The sequence below is a fragment of the Bombus bifarius genome, unplaced genomic scaffold, assembly GCF_011952205.1.
Source record: "Bombus bifarius isolate JDL3187 unplaced genomic scaffold, Bbif_JDL3187 scf7180000008190, whole genome shotgun sequence".
Lineage (NCBI taxonomy): Eukaryota > Metazoa > Arthropoda > Insecta > Hymenoptera > Apidae > Bombus > Bombus bifarius.
Window position 1 is genome coordinate 1,195,335 of NW_022884499.1, and position 27,090 is coordinate 1,222,424.

General features: G+C 36.5%; 1 protein-coding gene across 5 annotated transcripts in view; it reads right to left on the bottom strand.

Moving 5' to 3' along the window:
* The window catches only part of LOC117209694 (LIM domain only protein 7), a 156,965-nt gene that overhangs the window by 14,194 nt on the left and 115,681 nt on the right, over positions 1-27,090 (bottom strand). For 3 of the 5 annotated variants that reach the window (XM_033451972.1, XM_033451969.1, XM_033451970.1), the window contains exons 2-6: positions 7,084-7,230; positions 5,301-5,489; positions 4,896-5,183; positions 3,219-4,622; positions 1,595-2,608 (exon numbers count right to left, since the gene is read on the bottom strand). In XM_033451972.1, coding sequence (XP_033307863.1) covers positions 1,595-2,608; positions 3,219-4,622; positions 4,896-5,183; positions 5,301-5,489; positions 7,084-7,131 — 2,943 coding nt within the window. In that variant the 5' untranslated portion in view covers positions 7,132-7,230. Of the gene's footprint in view, positions 1-1,594; positions 2,609-3,218; positions 4,623-4,895; positions 5,184-5,300; positions 5,490-7,083; positions 7,231-25,597; positions 25,618-27,090 lie in introns of those variants that run through there. The other 2 variants (XM_033451971.1, XM_033451973.1) reach the window with 2 other exon arrangements.

Genomic DNA, 27,090 nt, shown 5'->3' on the forward strand with positions numbered 1-27,090 from the left:
GGAACAGACATTTTGAAAATTTATACTGTTTCCCCTTTATTTACGTTTCGAATATACTTAGCAGAATTTCCAAGTTTTATTTCGAACAATCAGGGTGACGAAGACAATGGTAAAATTGATCGGTCTGTTACACATCTTTAAATTCAATATTGATTTTTCGGCAGTTTACCGTTTCTCTCGAAAGGCATTCGATAACGATTATCGCGTATTCGTCGAAGCGAAATCAAGATAGTTTGAAGCAAAAATGGATACGTCGATTTTCTTTATTTCTACGAAAGATTTCATGGATTAAATATCACATGTTTCATGGCTGATATATTGTCAAGAGATAGATATTTAAATCTTCGCAGCTTTGACTCATTCGTGCTTCAAAATCCTTTATCAAGGAAATTTGCATATCCTTGGTTACGATGGAAACACGACACGACAAATTTCTCTGCCCACTGAATTTTATATTTCATTAACCGCATACGCCTCCCCCAAGCGTTACAATCGATCGTTATCCACTATATAGTGCGTGCCGAATGTCGACAAGTCGTATTTTAAGATCGATTACAAGTTAATCTAAAACGAAGTCTTATTCTTATCGTGTTAGAATAGTTTGAAATAGTACCTATCTAGGATTCGTTTTCATCCATTGGTTCTTTATTTTATGGATAATATTAAATAGTTTAATAATGTTAAGAATATTATCAATACTGTTTAGAGTCACACCAAAATTTTTTTATCGCTTAGAACATTTTACGATTTTTGTTACGACAGCGATCGATCGCATTTAGGCATCGGTATTTAGGTCCAAAATGTATTCCCTGTTTGATTAAGCCACTACGTTTTCCGCGATTATCGACGTTTGTACGAATTAGTACAACGTTTACCTCCGGCTAGTACGTGTTTCTGGTTACCTGTTCTAATTCTACTCGATACTGGGGGGTTATTATATACGTTTTGCTCCTGCGTCGTCTATTTACATCGTTAACTATGGTCTCACGCCTTCGTTTCCAGCGAGATTTGTGCGTAATGGCGGATAATAAATACGTGTGGAAGCGATAGGCGAAGACGGGTTAATATTATCCGGGAGTTCTAAGTGGCAGGATTCAGTTTCCTGATCTTGATAAATCCCAGACGCGAATACGGCTTCCCAGTATTTCATCGAATCAAAACGCGTTCCGCTTTAAACGATTATCTCATATAGTGTATATCATATGTATATGAATAGTTACCATAGAAACGATCGAGGCACGATAATGGAATTGTTCAGCTAGATACCATATAAGCTCATGAGAGTAACATTCGTTAGAAATTCTTTTTTACTATTTCGTAGTTTCAAACTCTGAATAATCTCTGAATCCTTTCGCTTTTCTCTTTAATTATCGATAAGCGGTCGTGTAGCGATTCCCGCCACTTGAACGCCCGATTCTAAAGCCCATTCTTATGTACAAGATCTAAATGGAAGTTAGACGAAGCTAGGTCTAACGATAAGGGCGAGATAGAGACAATAGTGCTACGCGAGGATAGTCATAAAGACGAACGAATTTTCTCGTTTCCTCTTTTAAGACTTTCTCGAGGGGCTGCTAGATTGCTGATCGATCCTAACCTCAGTCGCTGAGCTCGGCTTCTCATTGACGCGATCCACGGTGATGAATGGCGTCACTGGAGATGTCGTAGGTGTCTTGCCCTGAGGTACCACCACCTTTTCGCAAATTTCCATCACCGTTCGGCGTTTTTCTGCAGGCAGTGTCTCTTCACCCACCGTCACCTGGTGTTTCGTGCTGAACGTTGGGGACGAAATATGTTTCGTGCTGAAGGATGTCAATGGTGTTTGTTCGAGATTCGAGGATGGTGACAGGGGGATATTCGAGTTACACGATACATTAGAACCAACAGGGATTGGTATCTCTGATGCTTTTGGAAATTGTGGACAAGATAACTGATTGGTTGGACTCTTAACGTTTGACGTTCTAGCTTTTAATGATGGTGTTTTAGAGGAGGATGGTGAAATGGGCGGACTCAGAGAGGAGGTAGAACTGGTGGGGGATGATTTAGTGCCTATCGTTTTTCGAGGAAGCGGAGTGGGAATCTTTGATGCTGCCCGTGGAGACGTGACTGGTGTCGTTATAGTTTTTGGAACTTCTTTCGCGATATAGTTCGAAGCTGAGGTAGCGTTAGATTCTAATTGAAGGTTCGTTGGAACGGCTGCCACTCTAACAGGTGACAATGAACAAGTGTCTATAACGGTAGAGTCTAATGATACTGGAGACGAAGCCGTAACTTTGGTTGAATCCTCTTTTGAGGCACCCTGAACCTTTTCGTCGACACCGAATTTCGGATCCTGCTCGTCCGCGCAAAGTTTGCTGCTGCACGCGACAGAGTTCGATTCTTTAGCGGGCAGAGAATCTGTTTTAGTTTCTAAATGTTCTTTGGGGCCAGGCAACTTTGGTTTAGGAAGCATATCAGGAGGTGATCGTCGCGGAGGTACTTTGGGACTTTGATACACGATCGGGCGACTCGTAGCAGGATAGGAACGAAGTGTACTAGAGTTAGTAACTTCTATGTGTGCCTGCGATTGTGATTTGTTAGTCGACAGTTCCCCAGAAGTGTCAGCAGTACCCTAGAGAACCAAAGAGTTATTGGATAGATCGTACTACCTGCCATCCCGTTACCAAACAACAAGAATAGTAGATTATCACTCAAAGTCACGATTGTTAAAAAATGTTTTAGGTGCGGTCGTCAAGTAATAGCTTGTTTGAAGTCATTTGAAATTATGACGGAATATAATGATAAAATATAAATCATGATATTCATATGACGAAGAAATTATACACTACTAATATATAATCGATTTTATTAAAATATGGATGGAATTTAAAATTCATGATCTTTACTTTGCAGCAATTCTTCTCAACAAGAGTATACGTTTCATTTTCGAATTTACGTGTGAAACATAGTGGTAGATATAATTTCTAATCTAAACTGAGATGTTACTTGACGCCCGTCCTTTACGACCTAAACCGACCCGAATACTTAATCTTAACATCTACGCGATTACTCGATACTCGGTAACATAGAAAATAAATTTCGCGAACGGCAAGCAAACTCAACTTGTACCCCACTCAATAGACTCTCACTTTTACATACGTCAGCCAAGTAGATATAACGACAACTAAAAGTAGATTTACCCAGTAGAGAAACCGCCATGCAACACCGTAGTTACGCCTTACCTTCTTTGTTACTACTGCGTCAGGTTGGCTGGCAGAAGTCGTCGAGATTTCGTTCACAGATACAGCGGCGCTTTGTTGTTCAACGACAGTTGCGTGCGTTGTCTCGACGTCGCGAGGTTCCTCCGGTTTCTCCTCGATCACCTCCTGTCGCTCGATAATCGTGTTGGCGTGCACGATGTCTTCATCGACTGGTTCGTCCGCTTGACTCACGGAGCAGCTGACGTCAGCCGTGTGGATCCCTGAATCCTCGCGATCGGTATCGTTCAACAATTCGGCGGATGACGACGACGCCGGATAACGTCTGCCGTAATCGAGTTCCTCCAAGCTTTGCACTCTTTCGAACGTGTCGGGACCGCTGGAAGCGTCCGCGTCCAGAGAATCCAGGCTTCTATGGAAGGCGGCTCTTGGCACGCGATACTCTGAGTCAGGCGACGAGCTTCTCTCACTAGGAGTCGAGGTATCGATTCTGTTCTCTTGATCCCGGAAGCACAACGAGTGCTTTCCAACGGAGGATGATCTCTTATCGGCTGATTCTTTGCTCCTGGCCGCGTCCAAGGCGCTCAAACGATCCTTTATCGATCTGGCGGACAGCTCGCCATTGTGTCGTAACTCGTGAGCGGTACTGCCAGGTGCCGATGACTCGTCGCTGCTGCTGTATTTTTCCAAAGTGGACAATCTATCCCGTAGCGGTCTGACTGTCTCCAATTCTTCGGTGCTCAGCTTACGATACGCAGAACTTTTGTTCTCTCTTTCCGACGTCTGCTTCTCCAGATGAGATAATCTTTCACGGATCGAGCTCATGTCACCGGACAGTCTGTTTAACGCTTTATTCGCGATTTTGTCGATATGCTCCGACTCGTGTTTCTGTTTTTCTAGGTTCGATAGTCGTTCCTTGATAGATTTCGTGCCCGTAAAATCTCCGGAGAGCCTGTTGTTCGTTTTGTTCTCGTTGTTTTTCTGCGAGGCTTTCTCGAAGATCTCTCGCCTCTTCAGGATATCGACCTTCACCACTGGTATGGTGGATTTACCTTCGTCGTTTAAACTCGTCTTTGAACCATTCGTTGATGTCTTGGTGCTGTCGAGTTTTGAGTCCAGGTTGACCAATGATCGCCTTGGTATATTTTGAGACACTCGAGACACGTAACCGCGAATCGCACCCTCGTACGTATATTCCTCTGGTTCTGGGGAGCTGATCGTCGCTGTTGTCGCTGAATCGTACTCCTGATTGTTGTGACTATGGTTGCTGCTGTGAAACCCGTTCCCGAATGGTTTCTTCGTCGTCGTCGTTGTCGTTGTCGCTGACGTCGTTGTTGCTGATGATGTGATGTCATTGTGGATCACGCTCTCACTTGCCACGTTGTCCACGTCCGAGTGATTCTTCTCTATTTCGCTATCTCTGTCGCTCTGGAAATGTTTGTCGAGTTTTTGGTTTTATGTGGAAATAAGAGTAATTATTGTAAAGAGTAGGCTGCGAGAATTTTCGCGTTGAGGAAAATTGCTTTTTAGTCAGGCTAAATTCTTTCTTCACTGAAGTTTTTATAAATGTCCTAACACTTACGAACGAGATGCAGCTAGATAAGTATTGATTAGAAGCATTTTTTATATATTTTTTTTAAATAAGAGATATACGAAGTTGAATTGTATTTTATATAATATTGATAAATATATAATTTTTACCAAGACACTGTGCGTGTCATCGTGCGTATCGCCGCTAACGGAGCTCTTTCCGCTGCTGGTTCCTATACCAAGGTCACTCAGATCATTGGCGTCTTCCTCGTGGTACATGGCCAAGCTGATGCTCAGTTTTCGACCCCTACTGCCTCTCTCTTCCATCATTTCTGAGAAAGTCTTGCTCCGACGACGCTGTCGATCGTGTTCCTCTAGTTCGAGTTTCTTAACCTCGACCACACGCTCAATGATGTGTTCCTGACGCTTCCTTCGACTACTCTTCCAATTGTCCAGATTCTGAACACACCATAGAAGTAATGATTTAATACTTAAAGATATTTGAAAATATCCAATATATCTTCATTCTTAGTGTAGGCATTTTCATTCTTTGTTTTTATTATGAAATGATCTTACCGATTGCCAATCCTCGGGATCATCGCGAACTTCTTGTTTTATTTTCTTCACTTCCTGGACTTTTTGCAACTGTTCTTGAGCTGTACGATATAAAGAACATGGTCCAACTTTAACAAACTGAAGAGGGTTGGTCGCTTGCTTAGGAGGCGTTTTCAGGGTCGTTTTTAATTTTGGCGGCTCATGTGTGATCTGAAATAATAAATATACTAAATATATTTGTTTTCGAATTTTATAAAAATTTCTAAGAAAAATCCAAATTTAACGAGAAAAACGTTCTGTTTTCAGGTGACGAACACGCTTGAAACTTGCTTAACCATAGAAGTTTCTTGAACAAGGGGGTGTAGTCCTTATAAAGTGCAACGACCGATCATCGTTTCAAGGATCACTTCAGAAAGAGTGAATCAAATCGGGTCATTGATCGATGAGTGAGGGAAGGCATATGGTGACGAGACGAAGACAGAAATACTTATATAGATATATGGATGTAATCAATTTTATGGAATAAAATAATAATTAAGTGACACTTAAAATTAATAAGTATTACTATAATAATGAAATAATTTTCAAAATTAACGCAAATCTTTATTGCACATTAATTAATTTGAATTAACTGCAAAGTTTTCGAGAAATGATCTAAACTCTTAAGAAAAGATGGGGAAGGATATTGAGTAGAAGATAAAAGAGATGAAAGGAGAGCGGAAGTGTATAATAAGAATAAAAATAAAAATACGTAGGATAGAAGGGGAAAAGTAATCAGTTTCTAGTTTAAAGTCGATAGCCAAGCAAAAAGGCTTGTTATGGCGTCGTTGACTAACCGGAAGCGGAATCACGCTCCTATGGTACGAAGGCTTTTCAGAAGCGAACATCGTTGCGATCCGCTGTGCGACAGTTGGCGATTGTCGAGCGGACTCTCGGAATATTGTGTTCCTTTGTCTGTTTAACTCTTTCATATGCTATGAATCCGATGTGAACGTTAGAAGTGACGTTACAATTAATGGTTTTTAACTCGTGTACAGCTTTTTTCGTATTTGAGCGCGACGCGTTAAAATATCTTCCTTTCTAAATTATCACTTTTTTAATACCATACATAATAATACTATAGTTAATGAAACTTATATTTTTTGAAATCATCAAATAACGTTAATAAAAAATAATGTTTATAATAATTTCTCTCATTTTTGAAAGTATACAATTTATAATACCATATTTCGTTTTTTAAAATTTATTCTATATTCTTTTAGATAAAAATGTGACACGAAATAATCCCATAACAAATCTCTAATTATAATTTCTCGAATTGTATTTATAAAAATACAAAACAGGAATATTTTTATATTTCGTTGAACGAGACGAGTTAGTAAAGATAAACAAACCGTGATTGTTACGACTGCAGCTATTGGCTGCCAACTAGTAACAATCGAATATCTTCAGTATAATATCACTAGTATCACTAATCGACAGCCAATAGCTACAGTCATAGCAATCATGTCTTGACTACCTTTATTAATTTGTCTTGTTAGACGGATTATAATTTAAATAATTAAGAAAGTTAGGAAAGCCTTTCAATTCGAACACGTGAACACGTCCAATCCTCCACTAAGTTTACAATTTTCTACTTTATTCGAAACCAAGTAGGAAACAAAAATCTCGACACTTCCATTTGTGCCTTCATCGAGAGAAAATGGAACGCTATTTCCTAAAGCATTCATCTCGCCACCCCCTAACGTTTTTTTGTCGGTCGCTTCCTGCGGAAACGACAACCGTAGAAAGGATATATACTTACCATCCTCTCGTTTCGCCGCTCTGTGGCGGCGGTCTGCGAGGCAGGCATCCTTCGTTCCTTCCTCCTTCTCTCTCTTCTTTAGGGGAGCTCCTCCTCTTCAGTGTAGGACGACTGCTCGCGCGGTCGGGCCCATCCTACGCCTCGTCCCTGGAACCGATCAACAGGAAATCTTATTAACTGACGAACTAACGGGAAACGGACGTCTCGCGGTGGCAGAACGCCGTTCAATCCGAGAAACGGCGACGCGGCGCGACGTTCTTGAATGCTATCTGATTTCGCGGCTGGCGAATGGAGCTGTTCGGTAGGCGAACGTAGACATTGTCGAAGGGTAAAATCGATATGGTAGTGAGAATGAACACGGCTGGAGATGAATAACGTGGTTGCAGTTATTTATTGAGCCAGGATTTGCAGATATGTATAGCGTTCTGCAAAAGTCTTGAGCTATCTATATTGTCATGACATCTAAATCATATTTTTAGAAAGTATTTTCACACAGCGTTATATAAGAACAAACCTTTGAACTATTTCTTAGTACTATTTATTTGTAACTTAGTCTTAGATTATACATTTTTTATATATATTTCAATGAATTCTAAATTACTTTGTATTTATGCTGGAGTTATGTTACACTTGTGTTGCATGTTCGATTATTATTTTATTGTAGCAGAATTTTTTCTGAGTAGAAATGGAAGAAGCTTGTTACGACGAAATGAAGATTAAAGAATGTATAAATAATTATTACAAGGCATGAACAGTGACTATACTTGTGTCATGTCTCGTAATTAATGACAAAACAATTCTCTTTTGTGTTGCAAATATTTTTATAACATGAATAGATATAGCGTAAGAATAATACATTCACAATGTATAAATCGTGAATTTTTCGATTATTTTGGTTTCCTTTTTTATAGAAAATTAGCTTATTGATTTTGAATTATCCTAAATATAAGTTGCTGGTTTTAATTCTTGTGTAGATTATTTTGTTGAAAAATATTCGGGACGTACTACAATACTGAACTGAAATATTTTTCCAACTACCTCTTTAGACTCTTCAACTGAAATTGAAAAAAGCTGAGTGAAACCAAGGGAATAAATTTCTCAAAAAGGTACGCGACAAAGAGAGCAATTAGTCTCGAAGAAAACCCGAGCAATTGTAGGTTGGAGACAAAACTCAGAAGGGACAAAGTATCGAGATGGTGGACAATGGAAATTGAAAGGAGCTCCTTTACAATAGATGAAAGGCTTGGGATGAAAACAACCGGGTACAATGGACGAGCGCATGAAACCAGATAATGAAGAAGAACGAAAGAAGAAAGCCTTCATAGAAAGATGATAATATCTTGTTGTGTGTTATAAATCGATATAAAAACTGATATAGTGATTTCAGATAATATTCGAGCATTTATCACTATTCGAAGATTTTTAAGAGTACAACATTATGTGTGCTATAAGAAACTTTTTGAAATGTCATTATGTCTGTAATGAAATATGTGTATCGTAATTAAATTGGTAAAAGAAGCAAATCCGAAATGCGTGATTTATTTCCTGATTTGTTTCGTGATGTATTTCAAAATATTTTGTATAATATATTTATAAAAAGTTTCAATAAGTATCCAAATGCTTCAGGCTTTAGGACTTGTATCGAGCTCTAAGATCATCAACAGTATTCAATAAAATAATGATGATTTGCTTAATTATCTAATATGAAAAAGAGAATCATCAGAGAAAGGGGAAAGAGGTAGAAACTCGAAGAGATTTAAATTCTGAACCGTAAGCAACCCTGTAAAGAAATGTTTGAAGTTTTTATTCGGACACCGTGAAACTGGACGAAGATCAAACTAGGGAAATAATCCTTGTTGCAGGATTCCCTTGGAAGGGAAAATAAACCGAGAGTAAAGAGAAAAACAGGAGAGATCATGTTAAACTGGTTCAGATCCAGCGTAGGACGATATTAAAGATTCGTTCGATCCGGGAAAATCAAGCAATAGGAAAGATTATTTTATCAGAAGAGAGCAGAAAGTCGCTTTTGCCTGCTCCACTAATGAACTGATTAATTTAGCATGTATTTACGCAAGACAACATCGAAACTATAATTAACAGGAGCGACTTCAACGATTCCTTTGCTACATCGATTTTATAGCAGCCGGTCGATATTGATAACAAGCAAGAGAAATGAAACGAGATCAAAATTTATTTAATCTTATTCTCATTATTCATTTGCAACATGAATGCATTATTATAACACTCCTTGATTATTACAACACTCCATTGACCAAAGCAATGATGGAATATTGAAATACCGATTAATGTAAAAATTGACGATGATCCTGAAAAAGATTGATAGATACAAGAATAGAAACGGTAAGAAATTGTTACATTTTTATGTAAAAATAAAGGATACTCTTTTATATAAAAACAAAGCTATTTAATTATTCCAGAAAATTGAATTATTTTACATGAGTAGTTTTGAATAATCAATGCTCTATTATATACAATATATATGCTCTATTAATTTCTATTTTCTTAAATCGTCGAGACAAAAATTTTTACGATAAGAGCAATGAAGTTTCTATAAAGAAGCATCATTTTGTACGCCAATATATTTCTTCCGGCTCTTATTTCACTAGACATATCGTTCGACGAGCAAATATTATTGCAGGGCAGCTATGTTTGCACGATGCATCCGTTGCGAACGTTCTATTTCCGACGCAACCTCAGCTTTCTCGATCAGCTGAAAGCATTTCAAGGCTGTTGATTTTTCGTCTCGCGAAAAAAGGAATCGAGTCTACTTCGTTCTCTGACCATCAGTAAAAAGATCAGAAATAAAGAAAATCAGGTGAAAATAAAACGATACGAGAAGAAAAATTTCTTACTATATTTGTTGTTACGTACTGTGATCCCATCAGCCAATGAAAATAAAAATTGTAACATATTTCATAAAGGAAAAATGTTGAAACGAAGCAAAATTTTAGCTTGTAATATTTTACATTTTCTAAAAAGTATAATGAATCACAAGTATAAGACAGGATATCAAAGCATTGTTGTAAAACAATAACGAAAATTGTTACAATAAGAAAACTAAGTAGTAATGAAATTATACTCCGCAAGTCATTACAAAAGGAGTTCCATAAAGTTAATACAGTTCATACTACGTTTACGTAATAGTACTCGGACGCACAATCGAAACAAGGTATCTACGCAATACTGATGATATACAACGCAAGGGAATACCTTTTTACCTGTATGTATTAAGCTTAGTTATTTATTAAAAGAAAATGTCTTTCAATCTACTGATATGACAAATTATGTCCGGTGGAAAATTGCAAAAACGCTTGATCAATATGTAATAACCAGGAAATTAAGAAAACTCAGGAGGCATACCATGAATAATCGGTAATAGGCTTCAAGCAGCGGTTCGCTAATCGTTGAGAACCAGAATATGCAAAATCATGTGTAATCGTATGCGAGTTTATTTATTCATGTAGAGGAGTGGTCATTACGAGAAGCGTGTGTTGTGGGAATGGAAAAATGTGGCCACACCCCTAATTGTTTCATTTGTTCGGGAATGATATCGACGTTTCCACCATAAATCTCTCACTTTTTCATTATAATTTTCCCATCCGTACTTTGCGTCACATTCCAGTCTTAAGCTCTACGGAAATACGAACTAATATTCGATAATTTATCTTTCTATTCAATTTAATATTGTAATTGGTTTTAGCTTACCTTTTACTTTCTCATAATTAATTAATTATTCTATAATATTAAATACATGTAGTACAATATTATATCTTCATAATAAATTAATATATCATTAATTACATTATAATATTGTTTTCTATCGTAAAATATGAAATTGAAGAAAACGATGAAACTGGAAAGTCTAGCTTTTTCATTTGATGTATAAGTTGGTTTACTATTGTTTTTCTTCATTTGGTCCATTCCAAAGAATTTTCATTTCCCACTGAAAATTGTGTAACCACGGTAGCTGGTCGGAGAGGTAAATTCCATCGTTCGACGTTTTGTTCTTCACGATCCAATGGATCCAATTCGTTGAATGCATGGATGATTCCGTTGCCCGTAAAAGTTTCTCGGTATAGCGTTGCAACTGTACCATAAAATTCAATGTTAACAGAGAATAAATCCTTTTGTGTTCCACGACGAAAACGAGACAGAGTATCACAAGGTTCAAACGATAAACATCCGGAAGTGGAAACGTCGGTCTAATTACTTTTGGTTTCAGGCTGAGGAAATTTACGAACAAAAAGAAAGCATTAAAAATGCGAAATCACTATGAAAAATCGATTTATCTTCTCACAGATCGTTAATAGACTTTGTAATCCATGTATTTTTAAACGAAGCAGTGCACCAAGTTTATGGATGTTTACTCTCGTGAGGCTTTTCCAGAATATTATTTCTTTTTCACTTAAGAGTACTCAATAACTTCTTTCTAAATTTATTATATAAATATATATTACTATAAAATGTACATTATAAGATTTCAATAATACAAGTCATTTTTATTAATTTTGATCTTGGGGTCCCTCTTGAATAATATTTATATCCAAAATACTGATTATTCAATTATCTTTTTTTACGAAATTCATTGATTTGAAAATTTGAAAATTGCAAATATTCACACTTATCGTACTTTTGTCCTGTACCGTTCAGTCAAAGATCTTCCAGTACCAAATAATAATATTCGTAACTGTCGAAGAAAGTTTAAAAATTGGCGACAATTCTAACCACGATGATGGTGATGACACGCTCTGTATCCGCTGACAAAATCGAGGAGAACGATCAAAGGCGTTAGGAACGTTGTCGGAAATCAGGATGTATCGATATAGCCGGGTGCATTTCGCCAAGGAATGAGAACATGTATAACTTGATATCGTCGTAAATCTCAGCTGCGTGCAAAGATATTATCGACACCGAACATCTTCGTGTGATCAGTAGAGTTTATCTTCGCGCCAGTTCCATGGTGTTAATTGGATGCGCTTGTGTTCCGCGCAACGCTTTCCGAAATTTATATTTCCTGTGTGTGCTGCTGTCTCAGAGTCGATTTCCGTCAATGATGTTCTCACTGATAAGATTTTGTTGAAATTGTTTAACAATTACCGCGAAGGAAGGAGTAGAATAAAATAGATCGTATATCCTGAATTTGTGACGAGTTTACGGTTTGCGTTTTACGGTTATGGTTAAACGTCTTATCTGGTAGACGTAGAATTTTTGTAGCCGAAGATAAGAAGCATGGTTTATTTAACGATACATATTTTATCACTGGAATTATCAAGTCTGTCAAAATTACGCACTCCGATTTTTTAAATTTTATAATTGTTAGACTGTGAATGATTATATTTATGGCAAATATAAATATGTAAAATGTACCGAATGTATATAAACATGAATACACACAATATTATTAAAACATAAAATTTAACCGTGTCAAATGTGTAAAATAATCGTTATTAGGTTTTTTCAACAATTACAACACATTAAAATTGCTTACAGATGATTCGTATTTCACTCTATAGGCAGATGTGTCATGGATACTTGAAAGAAAAAATTAAACAATCGCGATACTGGCACTAATTTGCCAATTCACATTTACTTATAATTGCAAGTAATTAACGTCTAGATATGTCAAATACCTTAGAAGCAACTTTCACCCTATTACAGTGTCCTTAAAAATTAATTCCAAGAATCTCCTTGGCCTCCTTCAGCAACCAGACAATCATTGTATTCTTTCAGCTCAATGAACTATCCAAGATATACCGATTAAGACAAATTTATCGATTAAGGCATAACATCCTCCATATTCCTTAGGAAAAGAAAGTCTGTTAGAAATTTCAGACTCCCTATAAATTTACGAGGAAGTTTCTCAATTAACCGTGTAATTTAGTAAATCACGATTCCAATTACTCGATATTATTAGTCACGTGATTCACACGATCAATCGAGCATTATTCAAGTATTGTCACGCAGTTTTAAAATCTTCGATAGCTTAATCAACTTTTAATACAAATTTTTTACAATTTGTATTAAAAATATTATACAAATATTAATTTAATTATAAATATTATACAAATTTAATACAAAGCGTTTAATACAAATAGCGAAAAATATATTCTTCAACGACAAATACAAAAGAAAATAAAAATTACGTTAGAAATACAGTTTTTCCATAATCGAATAATTCAACACAACTTTCGAACTTCTGTACCTGATACATTCATGGAAGGTTTAATGATAATAAATGTTATATATATGTTTGTGATTTTTTCCACAAAGTTACAGAAATTAGAAAATCGAAATTAGAAAATTAGTGGTCCTTTCATCCTTCAATCGGATATTACCACAGTGGCGGCATTCGAAATTTGTCTTTAAACTGTAAATATTTATTGGCGTAGGTTAGTAGTACAGCCAGAAGAATATGTCGACCACAAAAGATTAATTTTACCAAACAGTATCAGCAATATAGAGATTACAAGGAGGAAGATAAAAAAATTATAAATTTTGAGATTATTCGTGTACTTGGATTGAAACAGTGGAATAGTTAAGTAGTAAGCGGTAAGACACCCTACAACATCAGTGTCGTGTTCTCGCTTTGTGAAAGCCAAGCACGTTTGTTTCTTGTGGCAGGGCTGATCTGCATGTCAAAGAGGGGAGGGCTGATAGGCGCAGCATATTGACACAAGAGACCTCAAGGAGGTCCAAGGCCGGTTTTACTTGCCTCCAAGGGATTCCTGAGGAGTGACTCGTCCGAGAACACGTTCTTCCGCGAGCGTACGGTCGGAATGTCAGGTACAACGTGCTCGTAAACGAGTCACGGAAAAGCGTTCCGCGTCCACTCGTATAACTGTGACCGTTCTTGCGACGTTTTCGCGCCGATCGTACGGAGCCTGACATCGGGTCAATGCAACTGTATATCTACCTACGGACTGCAAATGTGACATGGCCATACATATACAATATACATATACAATAATACATATCGATAATACAATCGGTTCCTTTAGATACTGTTTTGCGATTTTAAAATCACGTTTATGAAATATTTCTCTATTTCATAACATTTTGTGAAAGCACTGATTGTATATAAGTTGAGCAGTTTTTAATCTTTAATTATATATTTTTGTTTACTCTGTTGGATATTTCAGTTTAGCTTAAAATTCAAGTACTAGATACGTATATCGATAGCATATTTGGGGTTTTTCATTCGTTTTAAGAGGATTTTACATTTTAAAATATGAACAATGAAACATACAAATTTATAGTATCGAATGTTATGAAATATGTAAATACGTTATATTCTATAGCTTTTTATTATTACACATTCTTCCATAGTTCTGTACCGGTCATTTATGTTTATCGTGGCAGTGAATATTTTAGTAGAATCTCCTAAAATAATTTTGAAATATATACTCCCATTATTTTTTTTTATTGTTAACCATAGAGAAATGACGAAGTCACTGCAGGTCTTGGGGCAGAGAATACAACGAAAATTCAAAAAAATAAAAATAAAATTAACGCAAGAACGCTCAGGCTTAAGTAGCTGCTAAATTCGTTAGAGTCAGCAAAGTCCAGAATTACCTTGATCCCGATAGCCGCGGAGAAACCATATTCTTTAATAACAAGCATATACTAGAAATTTCCTAACCTGATTACCTTCTCGTCGCCTGACATTACCTACCACTTCTCTTGAAAAATGTTCTCCACGCGCCAACGAGCAAACGAAATCGCGGTTATCAGATGGAGCGTTTCATTCTACGTGAAAACGCGCAATCGTACGAAAATTCTCACTCGACTGCCATAAAACAAATCGTCCAAATAATCATTAATCTTTCTCCGTGGCAGAAAGCAACCTCGATATTTTAAGTAGACCAACATAGACAATACATGACAACACAAATACATGGTAATTTCTATTATCCTACCGACTGACCGGCGCCTCAACCGTTCGACAATGTAATATTATACTAACAAGATTATTATTCTCAAAGATTGTGTTGTGATAAGATTATTTTCAAAGTATCACCATTGTCTTGGATATTGCCTCGTGACAAGCTATTTAGATCTTTAGATCGATAAGTCAAATTCAAAGTTTTAGTTCAATTATACTTCCGAGATAAAACATAACTAAAAGCTATCCTGTGGTATAACAAAGCAGTGCAATTACAAATCGGCGAGTATTTTGAAAATTTATTAGTTATAAATATTTGCATATTTTTAATAAAGTATAGTTATAAATTGTCGAAATATAGTTGTGAGCGTAACTAATTTGCTTCTGGTGTCCATAATAAATATGATTCTTCCGAGAAATGCAGATATTATTGTCAAAATTTGCCATAATAAAATACATCGTGTAATTATTTTATGTTATATAATATTGTAATTATTAAACAAGACCGCAAGGAAGGAACGTAATACGCTACATCCAACCAATTACCTATTATCAACATTTTCTTTTTTGTAAACAAATCTAATATGTAGAGTTACAAATAATAACATTTTAGAACGTTATTTTATCGCCACTATTTTAATTTTGTGGAATTTATCGATCGGCGACTTTGCACATTTCTCGTTGTTATCATTTCTGGTAATCTCACAAGGGATTCCTTGGCGCCATATCGAACCCCACGTGATTTTAAAACGACGAAGATGATAGAGAAATATGGCGAAAATATGGAATTAAGGGGTTCGAGGTCGTGAATACGACTTGGCGAATATTCGTTAGAGCTCGACGAGGTGTTAATGTCATGGTGGCGAATAGCAACTAAGAAGATTACGCAGATTTGCGTTTAGCGTTTCGATATTAATGGCGGTGCACGGGCGATATCACAAGGGAGGATAGAAGAAGTGTGGCGTTAAGAAGATGAAAGGGAAGGGGACAAGAATCTTAACTCATGCCTAAACATGAAAGCTACCGTGGCGATTTATACCGTTTCGCGCGTACTTTGCACCGGGCCGCTTTAAATTGCAGTTCAATGCACGCGAACCCACGTTGTGCCACGATCTATTCTGGTAACGCTGCCTGGGAAAAATTGCCATTTTTCTAGACATCTATAGAGAGAATCGAATATCAGCTAATTTTAGATTTAAATATCAATTTACATTGTTCGCATTTCTAGTTGTCAAATGAATTTGTGGAATTTTTACAAGATGTCAAGGCATTTAAATAATGTGAAATACAGAAATGTATGTGTTTTGGTAATGTGAAAATAGACATTCATGAAACATGGTATCCAATAGATAATATATTACTTACGCCCTCGTTACGTAAACAATTATATAACCATAAGGTTTTCCCTTCCTGCATTCCACCTCTTCGCCGATTTATCATCCCCTTCAGGAAGACTCACGAGTTAAGATCGCTGGAGAAAGGAAAACAAACGATATCTCTAGCTGTCTATCATTTTTATATATCTTGTACAATCATTAAAGAGCGTTATTAATTTCACGAACTGTCACAGGACACGAATAAACGATCGTTTTGAGGCGAGCAATGCAGCACCGGTACGAGCACAATCGCGATCTTCTCTAATTGCCACGTAGCTAACCTTAATTACACCTACGATCATCTATCTAATCGTACCACCGTTATTTGTACCAGTGCAAACTCGTCGTTAGTTGTACGCGATACAATCACGTAGGACTCGCGATCGATAGATCCTCCTTAAGAGACTATCGTTTACTTGAAAATCGAGTCGTTGTCTTAAAATTCATCGAATTTATATAATTGGTACTTCAAGAGATCTGTTCTCATCATTAATTTTTTTGTGTACAAATACGTGTCTTAAAATTTAAATTTTACACGCAACGGACAAAGCAACAATCTAATATTAATTTAACACGCATCACAATTCGTCTATGTTGTAATGATAAAATATCTAAAGTGTTGTATTGACTGTGTACGTTTACAAGTAACAAATCGCTTTACAAGCAAAAGCAAACGAGTGATAAATCGTTGAAACGCAAGAACACATTGTTCGATCGTTCGATCACTTTCGATGCTTTTAGTTCCCTTCTAGGAGTTGTGTAGTCGTCAATTTCAACAAACATCGGCGACCACCGAGAATTCCTACAATCTAATGACCAACCATCTAACTGTAAATCCACGGAAAGCAGCGTTTCACGCCTGTTGAGGAATAAATGTAATTTCCATTGAGATAACGAGGCGTGCGTGTCTAGTCACAGTCGCTGAACGCAATAAATGAAAGAGATATAAAAACCGACTTGGGAGGATGTTACGTATCGAATTTTAATGATTACTCGTTTTTCTATCTCTTTTACGTCACACGTTATACGAAATTAGATTTGAAACAGTTTATATAATTTTATATACGAGACAAATAATTAAATGTTTTGTGTTTGCGTTTCGCTTGACGGGTGATCGTTCATCCTTTCTATCATTCTTATTAGATGAAAAATTACTGAAACATTAAAAATTTAAGAGTATCATTACTTCTTCTTGCGAGTAATACGTGAGTCAATTTATAGTATTTTAGCAGCCTTTATTTGTGATTAATTTTATGTAATTTCTTTAATAATTTACTCATCTGTTATATTTGAAAGGCTCATTGTCAGAAGAAAAGTGGTATGAATGGCAAAATAATACAAATAATGTACATCTTATCTATTATTTTCTGTACTTATCTTCTATCTTGTATCTAGGAAAAAGTAAATTCGTATATCCTATCCACTTAATTTCTCCAATAGAAAATCTTCAACTATTTCGTATTAAAATTCCTTTTTTTTTTTATTACCAAGTGACGTTAAATTAACAAAAAATAGACTTGTTATGTAATATTTTTCCCGTGTAGCATTCGTGTAATAAACAACCTAATAAAAGTCAATCGTAAATTTTAATAATTATCAATAAAAAAGGAATAAAATCTAGTATATTTTAATGAGTAACACCTTCGCGCTCCGAGTGTATTTTAATTCATCCCATTGCAGCAAAGTAACAGTATTCCTTCCGTTTGATGAGGGTAACATAAACCACGCGTTGTTTTAACGGTAGTCGAGTTATCGTTCCGCTGTCTTTCAATCTCAGTATCGTTCCGCGTTCCTAATCGCAAGAATCTCGATACTCCGCTCTGGCTTCGTCCATTTAATTCCTGTGGGAACCTTTTTGCATTACGAATTCATCACCGCGTCCCAAGTAGATTAAATGGCCCGATAGGCGATTATGAAGCCTCGTGGCAAGGAAATCCATTTCGAATTCGTGGAATTCAATCGGGCAAGATTGGAAGGGCAAGATTGAAACGTCATTACGTTTCTCTGGCAGGAAATTGAAAATTGAGGAAACTTCAAGTACAAAAAGGTACGCAAATAGCAATAGGAGAAAAAGTTAAACTGTAAATGGAGATTACACTTTATTTCGATGTAAAAATTGATATATGTCTTCAAATGTCTTATTAAACGTCAGTTAATAGTAGATTATGAAATTTTTTTTCTTAAAGAAACATTTTTCGATTCATATTATATATGTATATATATACACGTATCCTGTTATTAAAGTGTCATACTTGGAAAGAATGATTACAAAAAGTGAATGCGAAAGTCTACATCCAAATTAAGGTGATGCGGTGCGTTATTCAAAAGATGGTAATTAATAACGGAAATAACTTAATGTAGAAATATCAGCGAAGAAAATAAAGTCATTCATAAAATTAATAGAGTCATAAAATATGGTTACAAAATTCCAATAACAGCATAGAATAACGATAAAAAAAACAATCTCTCAATTGCAATATATAATGATATTCTAAATATAAAAACATATTAAAGAAAACCACAAAATGCTATAAAAACTATCGCCTATATAAATCTACAGAGATACTTTTCCCAAAAAAGTTCAAGCCAGCGAAGTACAAAAATATATTTATCGCTCAATACGAATAAAACAACGATAAAAACATATTTGGATATTTTTTAGAATAACCAAAACCGTCAATAAATATTTTTTAAATTTAGCGATGCGCAACCTAGTCGCGTTGAATTCTTTTTGGAAATTCAAATTTTCCACTACGGTGTTCCGTTCATGACACGATCGTTCACGCCTGAAAGTGGTTCGTGATCGTTTCCAAAGAGGATCCCGACGCAACAAAGACGATCGCAGGTCGCAATTAAGGTTCATCGAACGGACGACGTACCGAGATGGCGGCAAGGGTGTAATAAAAACGCAGGAATGAAGATAAAGGAATTTCTGGCGATTGGGTCGTGACCCCTTCGGCCCCACGATGAACCCTCGATATACGGGCCGACATTGCCATATTGCACACGTACTGTGCATTAAGATACGCCACGAATCCAAGGAGAAACGAAGAGCAAGAAGAAGAAAGAGAGAGAAAGAGAGAAAGAAATCTATGGGGTTTAGGGCGATTCGTAGACGACGCAAAGAGACAAGAAAAACGAGCAACGAGCTTCCATTTGATTTTTCTCTACTTTTTGTCGAGGTACTCTACCATCGTAAAATGCACTTCATGTCGATTTATGTAGCACTTTAGACGCTTGATCTTTTGACGACACGGAGCTGAAAAATTGCTTTTAACCACTTCACGTGTAATTTTTGCTTCATCTGCCAGTAGAACGATCGAATTATTTTATAATAAAAAAACAATGAGATGAATGTGATCTTTTATTACGGTTGTCATAAAACAGACAATTGTGGACAAATTAAAAATTTTATCTTTGCGAAGTACTTGAAGTTAACGAACATAATACAATGCTGGTTAGATATTCACGAAACTGTGATATAGACTTCGCCGCGTAACCATCTTTAAATAGTGTAATAAAACACTGAACGATGTAGGCCATAGCCATGAGCGAAGTCAAGAAACAACAAGAAATCAAAATAATGAACGTCGCCGATCTGGAAAATCTCTCTCTCTCTCTCTCTTTCTCTCTCGCTTTCTGTTTGAACTCGTTACGCTCCGAGGAACGTCCAAGCTTGTGCGCCCCCTCTAATAAGAATATTTACACATGTCTGCTCGAATTAGCTCTACAATAGACTGGAGATATAATTTCGAAAATCGTACGTTATAACGACGACGCCGAAACGTCATGATGTCTCGCATCCTCACTGCGAGAGACAAAGTTCTATAAAGACCGAAAAAGGGTGTGTAAAATGAACACGAGGTCGCAGACGTGTTAGATCTGAAAATATATTGAGATGATCGCAGCTGTGGTTCCAATGGCGTGAAAAATTGGACGAACGCACGATAAATTCTCTAATTCGCCAAAATAACCTCGTATTTCCGAGATCTTACGAGTTCCCAAGTCAAAGTTGACTCTAAATGAATTTAATCTTTTTCCCCTGAAACCATCTGCCATGTTTCTACTTTATCTCACCCTATCCCAGTTTCTCTAATGTTGAAATGAGACCTTTTTATGTCTCGACGAAAGACTCACGCGCTCTGTTTTACAACCATATCCTCCGAAAATATCAATTTAACTTGTATTCCGCAATGCGAAGTATCTTGTACAGTGACCTATTATTATTTGCTTATAAATTGGACGGGTTGTTTGAGTTTTTTTATGAAAGAAATTAAGTGTTTGTTTGACGTATTGTAGAGTGATTTAATTTGACAAAGTTTACTTTTTTTCTCTTTTTCTACTTTATGGAAAAAACCTTATGCTTTGAATGATTTTCCACAACTATTAGGATAAATTATTTTTTATTTTAATGCAAGAGAATTTCTCTATCAATTCTAAGAAAATTGTTTAATTATACGCATAAAATTGTAAGTACTATTATATAACGAAGGTGTTTCATGCGGGAACAAAATATTATTCGATGAATACCAAAAAGTATATAAAGTTATTCAATAGTCAATAACAAAGAATTATCTACAATAGCAGAACTTATCTGTAAAACTAATAAGTGCACAGTAATTTTTTATCAGCTAGATATTTTATCCAATTTCAAGACAACTTTTCATAATTTAGAAACCACCGCGTAATTTGACCAATGTTACAAGCAAGCTACAAGCATGTCTTTATGCGTTGCTCCCCTTTTCATTTTCGTTCTCCTTTCTTTTTTTTTTTTTTTTTTTTGCCAGGCAGGCGTGCAAACGCGCCCCTGGAAGAAGTGCCGTAACATTTTATGGTACATAAAACGGTGACTTTATGTTAGCACAATTCACGGGCTCAACTGTGTCTTTTATTAATCTACGTCATAGCATTTTACGGCCATGACACGGCCATGCAATTCGTGCACGTCGTCGAATTTAAGTAGAGCTTTGGAACTCGTTAAATCGTTCGCAACATTACAAAAATTAATTTTCATTTCGTAATACATTTCTCTCGACCGTTGTATTGCCCCATTTTATCGTGGCCCTTAACTTTATTATTCCTTTCATCGCCGCCTCAGCTTCCGTTTATGTGCTATTTAAATTTCTATCGAATTATGTCACTTGGAAACTTTTGGAAGTAGAACGAAATTTTTTAAATGTAATAGCGACATTAGTTCAGAAAATACTCATACAAACATAGTCCAAAAAGCGTTTAGATTAAAGACAATCCAGCCATCGCCTTCCGAGAATTAATAGAGTGATTCTCCTGCTAATTAACTGAAAAACAGTGCCACCAAGCGCGGACCACACACGCTCGTTTCTTCTTTCGTATACACTTCTGATAATAGATTTTGTATGTACTGACACAGCGCTATTGCTGCAACGGCGTTTTCTTTGAGTTAACTAGCTGATCAATCATCCTGTATTTTCAATATTACTAAATAAGATAATTGTTTTAAAGTTTTCATTTTTCCTATTTTTTGTAGAATAATATAGCTTTCCTGAAGCGAAAGTTCCATATTAAACGAAAGTAAACTTAATAAAAACCGATGTTATAACTAGAATGTCATTGTGACATTTACCTTTTCTATTAGTTTTATATCGCAATAAGTATGCCACATTTATGGAACAATAAATCCACCATTTACCCTATCCATAATGCATCTGCCATCGTATCCATCTTCATTTTCAAACTAAGCAACTTAATGAATCGAATAATCAAACCAATATACATACCTAATACACTCTCATCTATAAGTATGAGGTCACTTATGTACGTATGTATCAAAAAGAAACTATTTATCTCTAAAAACTTTCCGGAGATTCAATCGACGAATAGATGTATCTACGTTCAATCAGTAAAACGATGGAATCCAACGTTCTAGATTGCACGAGGCGAAAGTGGATAGTTACTCTCAATATGGCCTCGAGACCCGGTATATCGTGCGCGTATAATAGTTATGACGTCCATTTGTACCCGGTGTTCATTGCTAGATACTTTTCTACCGCATAGCGCGTTCCATACGCGTATACTTACATCGAGTGTGAATTACATCGATTGCGTGTGCTAGTGCCGAGCGATGCAATTCGCATCCCTGCCTGTTTTTCTCTTTACTATGAAATTTATTGGAGGTAGAATCTTTGGAAATTATTAACTGTTGAGTCGAATCGCGAGATACGTTTTCTTTATCATGGCTGTATCGGCCATGAAAGTCTGCTTTCGTATTGGATAAAGGATAGAGAAGTTCTCTGTGAATTGTGTGATAAGAAATTGAGAAAATATTCTCTTATCTGTCTTGGCTATTGTGAAATGTTGGGGATGTTTAACCTCTTAAGATCCACCTGAGTAATATTCACGAAGCTGAATTTTATTTATGGCTATCATGATTTATGTTTCGTGAAAAGGATAATTGCAAAGTACTTACTTTTATTTTTAATTAAATTTTTTAATTGGTAAATTTATATCTCCATGTTAATACCGATATGTATTTTTAAAAAGCGAATAGTAATTAAATAAAAAGTTCTTGAGAAAGGAATAAATGTCACATCCAATAAATTATTGATTGCGAACATATTAAAGCTACAGTGGCAATAAATTTGTAGCACTATTAGGTCACTCGTAGGTCTATTAATTTCATACTGCTGTGACTACATAAATAAATATCAAATAAAAAAAGAGTTACTTTAAAATTATTCATCATGTTCATATATGACGAATTTTCAATGTTTTCAAAGAGTTACTGCAATAAGACTGAAGAATCATAAATATGGCGTTACCATAAAATCTTTGCGATACCGTGACTATGTTCGCAACGAAGTATATCTCATGCGAGTTATCGTTGTCTTAGTGTTACGCCCTCGTGCTTGGGTTCATCGAATACCGCCTTAATGAAAAGATATATGTACCATAAATTCTTGCATGCGTACCCGATACGTTTCAATTCCCTTTCTTTATGCACCGCGCTATTTCGTTCGTTACAATTTAAGCGTTGCACGCGAGCAGGGAAAAGCAACGAAATCATGCAGCAGGCACAGTTGATTCTAGCGTTGCGGAGAGTCCTGCATGCAAGCATACGCGTTCTTGTAAGATATGTTCGAATCTACCCGACGGAGAAAATTCGAATTCACGCTGGTGGCTAGTCGCGTGTGCAAGCGGTAGGAAACCAATGATTCTCGAAATTAATGAAACGATCTATCCGGAATTCCATCCTCGCGAAATGATCGCAGAAATAGTCGGCGTATGCCAGGAACGAATGCAGTCAGGACAGTCAATCAGGAAGATGTATCGAATGAATTTAATTGGATCGGCGAATTTATGTTGATTACATTGTCGAGACACTGTATTAGAAAATTTCAGTTGCGTTATTGAATGCAGAGAATTTCGATATGCTAGATCATGGCACTATATGATTCTGTCGTGCTTTGACGAATTTGTAGTTTATTATTCTTAATTATCTAGTTTCTAATTTTTTAAATTTCTGTTGAATAAAAAAGGAATGTTGGACTAGGACGAAGAAAGGAATATTCTTCTGTTAATTTTTCACTTTAATAAAAATCTATTAATAATAGAAATAATGTTTGTTATTACTACAACGCGATAATACGTATAAATTTGTCACAATGCAGCCATAACGGTAGGCACAGTAACAAAGCACACATAAGAGTTATGCGTTGTCTGACCAGATACGAACGTATTCTACTTCGAATACGTCTTGACACGTGATCATTTTCTAACATAATTTCCATAATAATTTTTCGAATCATTCGAACATAAACTATTTCTTTTATTCACTTGCCAACAATAAGTTTCTAACACGAGTCTGCCTATATACAGACACATTCTACTAGTCGAGGAATTCCTATTCTTTTTAAGAACATTCGCAATGTACGAACATTTTCTGAGATTATCATCGACTATCGTTTAGAAGAAACTACAACGTAGTACATTGAACGTGAACGTCCATCACGAATCAGAGATTATTCTCTCCCTTCGAAAGGAAAATGACAAAGGTATCGGGGCTTGATTTCGCTGCCGGCGGAATCACGCTGATGGGCAATACACGCGAATAACGTGTCCTGGGGAGGCCAAGACGCAACGATAGACACGCTCCTCGTCACGATTCGCGTGATCATGTGTGTACAGTATCTTCGTGCCTCTGCGAATGCACTGATGGGGATAAAACGCTTCGAACTATCAGAATTCTCTGCCTGTTGGAAAAAAATTCTGCTTAGCGCTTATATTCTGACAGAAAGTTCGAAACTTGGGAAAAATTCTATTGTACCAAAATTAGATGGTTTTCTCCTATGACCTTCATACTTTTTCCTTTTCAATTACGTAATTAAATAAATGTATGAAAATTCCGTCGAATACTCTGATGTTAACAAATTGTTGATCGGTCACCAGTAAATTCGTGTTTTCACATTCGAGTGTTGTTACCGAGCGCCGCTACGTGTTAGTTTTTGCATAAAATAGCCGGTCAACGATATGTTAGGACACACGATGGGATGACGATTCGATTTAATACCGAATGAGATTTCACGACACCCATTCGGTGATCCGAAGGAAAGCGCGTTGTTCGGTATCCTAGGTTGACTACGTAGCCGCTCGCATGTGTGTAGAAACATGTTGTGCGTGTGTGCGTTCGCCTGAGGAGCGGTGGCTAGGTCACGGTCAGGGCGATGCCCTCTTCCTTCGGAAGAGAGGAAAGACTTTGCGTCGGCTCTCCTCCGCTTCTTCTTCTTCTTCTTTGCCTTGTTGGATCATGCTGAAAGTCTCCTCTTGGATGATCCACGCATCCGTTCGAGCGTATCTTTTGCCGCGCGGGCTATCCACTTCGGTTAAGTCGGCCCTTTTTGTGAATCGAGCGCCGTTTTTAGATGCGTTGCACGACCGACGCGTGGTGTACGCTTTGCGTACACGATCGTGCTATTTACGTGACAACCACCACGTGTATTTATCTCTCGTGGCGAATTTATCTATCGTTGAAAATCGATTTTTGACTTGGTACAACGAGGGGAACCGTTTTCAGGCTTCGACCTTCTTCCGAAGGGTCGTTTGATTTAATAGCGTGAGTTAGTAGTTATACATTGACTTTAATGTTGGATATATTTCTATTTCATTGGAAAAAGTGTTTTTTTTTTAAGGCTATGTATGATGCTTTGGAGAATTGAAGAGAGTACTTCTTTTACATATAATGAAGGAAAGCATTACTTACTGAGATGTTTCTTTTTTAAGTAGATAGATTTTGTATATTTAAAACTCACCTGAAACATAAAACAATATGAGGATATTAGTGCGGAATCGATTACATTGGGTGAAGCGCTTTTAAAATATAATGAAATACATATATACAATATACATTTATACAATATGCATGTATTTACATTTAATTCAAACATATAATATACATACACATGCGTTTCTCTGTTTCTATCTCTAATATGATACTCATCATTTTTAAAAAAATTTTTATCTCGTTGAGTTCAACTCAACCTTAACAGCCACTAAAAACTCGTCATAAACAATCACGCGTTTATGCACAAAAAAGCCGGAGGTGCTATTCATTGGAGCTACTAAAAGTAAATATTACTCTGATAATATATATAACCATACTGCATATATTTGCACATTAATGCAAAATTTAAAATTGCAATAAAATATATAGTATGCACATAATGTTTAAAGACATATAAAACATCAAGGACAAAATACAGATTATAACATTTAATACCCGAAACAAATCTCTATTTAGATACTGTTGCTGCAATTCATGTCTTTAAAAACGTGAAACTGCATAAACATCCGCAGTTCACTTCCAATATCTCTAAATATTTAACGTATGAGCTCATAAACAAGTGAAACAGAGCCTAAATAATAGTTTGCGGAACGCTTCAGGCGAGCACGATAAATTCGTTCGTCCATCAATTCTCGCCCTGAACTATTGCATTACGCGCGGCGGGTTCGTCCACGCGCCATGTCCCGCCGTTATAATTTATCGTCTGGCTTGGTCCGCTCGGGTTTCTACGCGATCCCTGTCGAGAGCTACGATGGAAATCATCGATATGAGAGCTCGACTAAGCCTGTCACACCCTCGCGGAAAGATCATCGCGGAAGTCCTCGCGGGCCGAGTGATCGACTTTATTCCAAGCCGCCCACGTGCACTCGTAAATATAATTTCTCGCTAATCATGCACGCCACGGAACGCCGACTATTAACCACCCAGCGAGCCACGCCGCACAGCTATGCTTTCTAAGCGGTTCCATCGCATCAAGGGTTCGTTTCATCGAATCAAACCCACTCGTGATCAAGCATACCGTATGCGAAGGTTGTAAGTTTCGACCAATTGAATATTCTGTTTGGTACGTGCGATGATTTGCTTAGGAAAGAAAGGAATGTCGATGGAATGGAGGATATGCATCGGTCGTTTTACCGTCACCCTATTTGTTTTTGAGTGTAAAAATACGAGGTTTGTCTGTTAAATGAACTCCTGAGAAGCCAAATTAATCAATTCCACTTTTTGTAAATTCCTCCATTTTATTATTTAGATACACGATTAATGTCCGATTTATGCTATTAATAATATTTTTAAACATATCTGTTGATAGAGTGGATTACTTATTAAATAAATTAATTCTTATATGCCATTTATATTGACATATCTTTTCAATACATGTTTATATTATGTGTTTGAAAAATAATAATTAATGT